This window comes from Corvus kubaryi, unplaced genomic scaffold (assembly GCF_017639235.1).
Source record: "Corvus kubaryi isolate FWS band 111438036 unplaced genomic scaffold, C.kubaryi_AGA036_p1.0 68, whole genome shotgun sequence".
Classification (NCBI taxonomy): Eukaryota; Metazoa; Chordata; class Aves; order Passeriformes; family Corvidae; genus Corvus; species Corvus kubaryi.
This window is the reverse complement of record NW_024582056.1, coordinates 18,667,528-18,675,201: the sequence shown is the minus strand read 5'-3', so window position 1 is coordinate 18,675,201 and position 7,674 is coordinate 18,667,528. Positions and strand designations below refer to the sequence as shown.

General features: G+C 49.5%; 1 protein-coding gene across 1 annotated transcript; it reads left to right on the top strand.

Moving 5' to 3' along the window:
• The first annotated feature begins 1,316 nt into the window (after positions 1-1,316).
• On the top strand, positions 1,317-7,106 carry IRX2 (iroquois homeobox 2). Its single transcript, XM_042048867.1, has 5 exons — positions 1,317-1,662; positions 3,472-3,877; positions 4,292-5,032; positions 5,745-5,812; positions 6,509-7,106. Exons 1-4 carry the CDS (start codon positions 1,420-1,422, stop codon positions 5,786-5,788), a joined length of 1,434 nt encoding a protein of 477 aa, XP_041904801.1. The 5' UTR covers positions 1,317-1,419; the 3' UTR covers positions 5,789-5,812; positions 6,509-7,106.
• The last annotated feature ends 568 nt before the right edge of the window (positions 7,107-7,674 follow it).

Here is a 7,674-nt window from a genome sequence, read left to right as displayed (position 1 = left end):
TGGATGGAAGCTAAGAGTGTCCAGGGCCGAAGGGAGAGGGCAGAAGAAATTAATTACATAGAGACTATATTCCGGGAGACTATATTCCGGGAGATAAATCTTCAAAAAGGAGGAAGGCGTGGGGGGAAAGCAGATAGCCCCCCGGAAGAAGTCACCCAGGCCTCTCCCCCACGCACCAGCGAAGAATAGAAATAAAAGAAAGATGGTGGGATTTTATTTTTCTTCATGTGCGAACGCTCTCCATGACTAGATCTTGACTGTTTGTGGCAATTTATAAAACTGTAAAGTTCACGCTGCCAGGAACAGTGCGATCCTGGATCTGCTGATTTGAGCAGTTGCTCTTCTCCCTACCATATAGGGCAGTACTTTTATCAAGTGCTCGCTCTCCCCTTGCGCGCTGCCCGGCTCCGCCGCGCCCGGCCCTGCGCGCACACACGCGTGCGAACGCACACATCTCACACGCGTGTGCGCTCCTGCAGCGCTTCGAAGAGTGCGTGCGGGAGGGGATGCAGATATCTATTACACACATCCTTCTCTGTTGCCCCTGTGGCTGTAGAAAGCGGGAGAGAGGGTGTGCAATGGAGAGTGTGCGAAAGAATGTTCATGGCTCCGCGAGTCCGAACAGGAGCTGATGAACAGTATCATCTTTTGGCTTCAGCAGCGTGCTCGCAGTCGGAGAGGCTGCCTTGCATTACAAAGCCTGCCTTCCCTGCCTGCCTGCCGGCCGCGGGAGGAGACGGAGCCGGGGCCGGGGCCGAAGCGGGAGGGGGCGGGCCCGCCGGGCTATGCAGATGAGCGGCGGTGACGGACAGCTCTGTTTTCCAATGTCCCTCGGAAACTCGAGTGCTGCTTCCCTCAACTCTTCACTCCAGACTCTATACTTCCCCCAAAATACGGGCTCGCAGGCGCTGGGGGAGCTGGCTGGCTGACTGGGAGAACTCCATATGCAGCAGCCACTTTTCTGATTTCGGGGGCTCGCTTCTCTCTCCCCCTCTCTGTCCTACTCTCTCCTGTTTCTTTCCCTTTCTCTCTCGTTCTTTTTTTATTAACCCTCTCCTCTTCCATCTCCCCCAGATGCCCTTCCCCTCCCGGATAGATTTCTGACCTTTCCTACTAATTTTCCTTTCGGGGGTTCTTTTTTTCCCCTCCTGTTTGTTTTTATTCTGATCGGGTGCGCATGGGGGGGCGCCTATAACAATTCCGATTCTCTACATAACTGCACAGAGCCAACTGGCGGGGGGGGGGGGGGGGGGGAGAGAGAGAGAGAAGGAGGGAGGGAGAAAGAGGGAGGGCGGGAGGGAGGGAGCGGGAGGGCGGGCGGGAGAGAGGGAGAGCACGAAAGCAGCGCCAGGAGCAGCGGCAGCAGCAGGGCCGGTCACCCTCGCCCCCTCCCTGCTCCTGTGCACGCCAGTGCAAGCCATGTCCTATCCTCAGGGTTACCTCTACCAGCCCCCCGGCTCGCTGGCTCTGTACTCCTGCCCGGCGTACGGGGCGTCGGCGCTGGCGGCCCCCAGGAGCGAGGAGCTGGCCAGGTCTTCGTCGGGATCGGCGTTCAGCCCTTACCCGGGATCGGCAGCTTTCACCGCCCAGGCGGCGGCCACAGGCTTCACCAGCCCGCTCCAGTACTCCACAGACCCCGCCACGGGATTCCCCTCCTACATGGTAACTACCGAAGAGAAACCCTCTCCTTCTTCATTAGTATCCGCATTCTCATCCTCATCATCTTCAGCCTTTCTCCTTACACACTCACCATCAGCCCCCGACACCACGCCGCACAACCGGGCACCCCGCACCGCCGCTGCCTCCGGGCTGCCGGCGCTGGCCGCGCATCGCTCCGTGCCGCCCCGCAGCCCGGCCGGGGACGAGCGGAGCGGAGCGGAGGCGAGCGGAGAGGCGGGCCGGGGCCGGGGCCGGGGTGCCGCTTCGCCTCCCAGCCGAGCGCGGTGACGGCAGGCCTGGGTCCCGGGCTCTCCGCGCGGTTTGAGGAGACGGGAGGGCGCTTTGGTTAAGAAAATACGGATGGTCTCAGTCAGTTGGGTTGGGTTGGATGCTTCCGTTCTTCCTCCGTTTTCGTGTGTGTCCCGTTTTCCTCTTTTTTTTTTTTTTTTTTTTTTTTTTTTTAATAGATATATTTTATTTTCGCTTTGATGGCATAGGGGAGGGTTTCCTTTTTCTTCTTTTTCTTTTCCCTAATTTTTTTTCTCTCTCTCTTTTAAGTCGGTGTTTAGAGGCGCTGCGGTCTTTATCCCCGTGTGGTTTTATTTACTTTCGATGTGTTTTGTGCTAATGGTTTAACTGGATTTTGGAAATGAAAAGGAGCATCTGTTTGCGATCTGTGAGCTTCGCTTAAGCCCAAGATGGTCGTGGTGGCCGCAGTTTCGGATTTCACTTTCTTCTTATTAGTTTAAGGAGCAGTTGCAATTGCGTGTTGTGTGTGCTCTGTGCATAAAGTATATAAATAAAACTATAAACTACATAAATAAACTGCACGTCTAGATGGTTATGTAGTTTTATAAACACACACGCACACAGAGAGTCAGACGCATATCTAGTCCGTACACACAAAGACCTGTGCCCGGAATTTGAGACTAGAGCCGCTGTCGATATCCTAGGAGAGCATGTTAGCGGGGTAGTTAGGTCTCCCTGCAAAGTGACAGGGAAACTACTTCCTTTCCGTCTGTTCATAATACAGCGCATAAATTGTCGTGCAGTCTTTATTCGGTATAAAAGATCTATGATATAAAAGATCTGAGAGTCTCTCTTGTTTTTCCTGTTGAGAAGCAGTAGGCGAGTGGCTGGAAGTTGCAGCGAGGTTGTGAACTATGCGGGATACTGGGTGATGTTGAGTCTGTGACTCTCCGATCTGCGGGGTTCAGAGACGTGCTGAAAGTTAGCGAGTTTCTTAGCAATATCTTCAACTTTTCTTGCATTATGCAGACTTAAATAAGCGCAATTTAAACGTTAAAGAGCGAATTAAAATGCTAATTACATCGCATTTGAACAATTCGAAACGGTGCATATCTTCTGATTTGCAAATTGGATTTGCAATGCATTAGTGCAGTGAATTGCTAAGTGGCGGCTTTGTTGTATTTTCTATAGCGAAAAAGGAAACATCTTTTGAACCTTTGAGAGAAATGTTGATATCAAGACACTACCTGTAGGGCCTTTAAAATGTCTACCCGGTTCAAAAATTATATTGGGAAATATTCAATTACAAGGAGCTGAAATTAGTCAGAAAGATTAAAACATCGCCGATTTTAAGCGCGTGTGCTTGTCTGTGTGCTGGGCGGGGGAAGGAGGGGGGGAATTGTAACTTAATGGCCTTTGGGTGCTGCTACTCCCCCTCATAGAATATGGATACAAGACACCATCCCGGGGAAATACAAATATAACAGCCGATCTCGCCTTGACAACTCACTAATGGCTATCAGCAATAACAAATTGCCAACCCCACCGTTTTGTTCTGTCCAGGGCTCCCCTTACGATGCCCATACGACGGGGATGACCGGAGCCATCAGCTACCACCCGTACGGCAGCCCTGCCTACCCCTACCAGCTCAACGACCCCGCGTACAGGAAGAACGCCACCCGCGACGCCACGGCCACGCTGAAGGCCTGGCTGCAGGAGCACCGCAAGAACCCCTACCCCACCAAGGGCGAGAAGATCATGCTGGCCATCATCACCAAGATGACCCTCACCCAGGTCTCCACCTGGTTCGCCAACGCCCGCCGGCGGCTCAAGAAGGAGAACAAGATGACCTGGGCCCCGCGGAACAAGAGCGAGGACGAGGACGACGACGAAGGCGATGGGGCGAGGAGTAAGGAGGAGAGCCCCGAGAAGATGCCCGAGAGCAACGAAACCTCCGCGGAGGACGAAGGTAGGCGCGGGGTGACTGCGGCCCCGGCGGGGTGGCTCCATCCCGCCCCGTCGAGTCCCCCCGGGACCGGAGCAGCGGGGTAGGAGCGGGGGCGCGGCATTTAACAAAAGCGACCCCCAAACCCGTCCCGTCCCGTCGCCTCCGGCTGCTGCGGCCGCTTGTCGCCGCTCACTGTCTGTGGCCGAGGCGGGCGGGGGGCGGCTGGCGGCGCCGTGAGGGGCTAAGCGGGGAGGTGCGGGGGGCGCCGCGGAGGAGCCAGCCCGTGGGGATGGATGCTCCTCGGAATGGGAAAAGGCCGGGAAGGCTTGAGCCCGCCTGCCCGCAGCGGTGGCGCGGTGGCGGCCGGGCTCGTTCTCTCCCACTCTGTTTTGCCGCCCTCCTGACTGCCTCTCTGTGCCCGGCGGGCCCCCGCAGGGATCAGCTTGCAAGTCGACTCGCTGACGGACCACTCCTGCTCCGCCGAATCGGACGGCGAGAAGCTGCCCTGCCGAGCGGGCGACCCCCTCTGCGAGTCGGGCTCGGAGTGCAAAGACAAGTACGAGGACATCGAGGAGGAGGAGGACGAGGACGAGGATGAGGACGAGGACATCGAGGAGGACGACGGCGGCGGCGGGGAGCGCGACCCGCCGGCCAAGCCCGCCACCTCCTCGCCGCTGGCGGCCGTGGAGGCCCCGCTCCTCGGCCACCCGCACGCCGACACCGCCCGCAGCGCCAGCAAGGCGGCGCTGGGCCCCCGCGCCTCCCCCGGCCCCCCGACGCCGGCCAGCAAGCCCAAGCTCTGGTCTCTGGCCGAAATCGCCACCTCGGACCTCAAGAGTCAGACCCTGGGCCAAGGCTGCCAGGCTGCGCCGCTCTCCTCGGCCACCCCCGCCTCCGCCCCGCACAGCGCTGCCTACTCGCCCTCCTCCCTCCTGGGGAGGCATATTTATTACACCTCACCTTTTTATAGCAATTATACAAACTATGGGAACTTTAACGCTCTGCAGAGCCAGGGAATCCTGAGATACAGCTCCTCAGCAGTGGCTTCAAACGAGGGACTAAGTCAGACTGTCCTAAATGCCAGCTCTGTCCACAAACAGAGCAGTGACTCTTTGAAAACGATCACTAACCAGCTAGAACAACATTACAGGCCCTCTAGCTATGACTCTAAGAAAGGTAGGTGACTTGTTTCTGCCGCTTTCTTCCCTCTTCTCCCTCGTCCTCCTTTCCCGACCCGTAGACGTCCCCTATGAGCTGTAAATACTGAAACCTTCTCTGGAGAAAACAGCGAGTTCAGTGCCACCGCTGCCAGAGCGAAGATGGGCACTCGCATAATATGGGGATTAAAACCGGCATGTCGCCATCCTATCGGTACCTACCCCTAAGAACCGCGAGAGGAAATGTAAAAGGTGACTTTTAGATCAGTCTCACAGGCTGCAGGCGCAGCTTTAAAAAGTACTTTTTTTTAAAAAAGGGAAACTACACACAAAGCTATCCGGAGACCATTGGTGTCATTGCCTGTAATTTTTTTTCCTGACAAACTGGTTTGACTCTCTTTGTTTCCAGTATTCTCACGGGGTTTTTTTCAGCTTTGGGTTCAGATAATTGCTGACCTTGGACGTGAAATTACGTCGAGCGTAACATTTTTTGTAACTGGTTGCTTCTTGGTTCGTTTGTTTTTTTTTTTTTTCGAAAATGTTTTGCACTAATATGGTTGTCATCTTATTCTACAAAAATACTCGAGATACAGGCAAATATAAAATATTGGCTAGTCTTTTAAAGGATCTAGCTACGAATTCTGCACCAGTGAGGGTTGGGACCTACACAGACTGTATAATCTAGTTAGCTGGCTGTGTCCTGTGACTAACTGACGGTTATATTTTGACAGATGCCACTGAAGTCTGCACAGTAGGAGTACAACCATACCTATAGAAGTGCAATCACACAGCAATGCAAGTAAGTGAGAACATTTTCTATTACACTGATCATTTGGCATCAGGTCTGAGACGGGCTGCACAGTTCTAGACTTGCTTAAGGTTAATTTCTTGCTTCATTACTTGAGAGTTTGATCACAAAGTAAAACATTGTTTTTTCTGCTGTTTTCGGAAATCTCTTATGATGACCTTTCTGGAGTTTGTCTTAATTTTCAAGTCAGGTTAGACAGTTCCCTCACTTTGCATACTCTTTGCTTGTGTAAGGCAAAGCGTAGGGACTACTTAAACACTACGGAAATAAATCTTTAGGGAAAAAAATACCTTTGAAGGTATTGTTATTTAAAAACAGAGCACTTGTGCTCACGTGGCAGTGCTAAAATTGTACATCCTGAGTGGGGCTTCACGCAGTGACTGCGTATTTAAAATAAAAAGGGACAATTGTAAGAGAACGACATGAATCTTAAGCAAGGTTATGTTATCTGTGACTTGGCTCTTGCCTAGCTAGCAAAGGCACTCTGAATACTTCCGCTATTTAGAGCTAAATAAACAGCAACAAAAAATCGCCTTGGCGATATTTTTCAACTAACTTTTATTTTTGTTAGAACAAATTAGACGAGTAAGAATTTTGCCTTACTTCCTTTCCCGCCCACCCCGTTTAATGGTGTTAGAGTTTAATTGAAGGATTTTTGGATGATCTGGTTTTTTCCTTGGTCCACAGGTAGGTGTCACAATTGCTTTGAAAAAAGTCAGCAAGCCATCATCTCTCCCCGAGCTAATATATATAACAAATCTCTAAATCCGGATCACATCTGGTGCCACTGTATAAAAGAAGACCACAGAGCACTATTAAATCTTCAGAATCTAATTATTAAACCAGAATTTTGTTGGACATATGTGAGTTTGCTGGTATAGTATAGTTTCCCCAATGTATGTGTGACTTTTGAAAACAGATCTGTTTTTCTCAGGATATCTTGAATTGATCACTTCATTGCCACGGTATCTATTCGATAGGTGTGATAGGATTTATTGTAAAATTTATTTGTAAAAGATGTATACAGTAGAGATAATAAAGACGTGATTGGAGAACTTGAGTCCTTACAAAGTGGAAACAAATTTGATATTTATTTTTGTAACGATATAAAGCTTCTAGTAATTTATGCAAGTTGTATTGCAATGGAATCTGAACTTTTTGTAAATAAATTTTGCCTGGTTTTTATTTGAAACGTTGATGGTTATACAATCTTTGGTTGTTTAACAAGAATTCTTTACTAATTTATATCTCTAATTGTAAATAAAAACAGACTAGTCTGCAACAACATTGTGTTTTTCGTTCATTTCCCTTAAAATAATAATTTGTTATTTGGAAAATGAGGAAAGTTCTAATTTCACTAGTAGAGCTAAGACCATAAAATGAGAAAGCAATGTAAATATGTTGCAAATATATACTTTGCATAAATTAATTCCTTCTGGGTTGTTCCGTTATACTTAAGCTTTAAATACACACATATGTACAAATACATATTTGTATATATATATGAATATGTGTAGAAAGGGTGATGGGAACATATGCATGTTTCTTACAAACTGTTTATACTGGTGTGAAGTAGCTCTTTATTTGAGTTATCATTCTTTAAATTCACTATTTCTAGGGGAAAAATTATTATCAGCTATGGTTTACTTGTAATTACTTTTTTTCTGCTTCTGGCTAAAATATGCAAGGAAAAGAAAATAAGATTAAAAGTCCAGTACCTATTTGGGTTTTTTTATGGTTTTCCCTCTTTATATCAGTAAAACATATCTTCGCAGTTACATTGGAAATCTGCTTTGATTTGAATCATAAAATTAGCCAACTTATAATTTTAATTTTTAGTAAAATAATGGGAA

What these genes read in the sequence shown, in the direction of transcription:
- IRX2 (XM_042048867.1), top strand. Translation starts at nt 1,420, where the DNA reads ATGTCCTATCCTCAGGGTTACCTCTACCAGCCCCCCGGCTCGCTGGCT. An exon ending in CGGGATTCCCCTCCTACATG is followed by an intron (nt 1,663 to 3,471) that starts GTAACTACCGAA and finishes TGTTCTGTCCAG; the next exon opens with GGCTCCCCTTACGATGCCCA. An exon ending in AACCTCCGCGGAGGACGAAG is followed by an intron (nt 3,878 to 4,291) that starts GTAGGCGCGGGG and finishes GGGCCCCCGCAG; the next exon opens with GGATCAGCTTGCAAGTCGAC.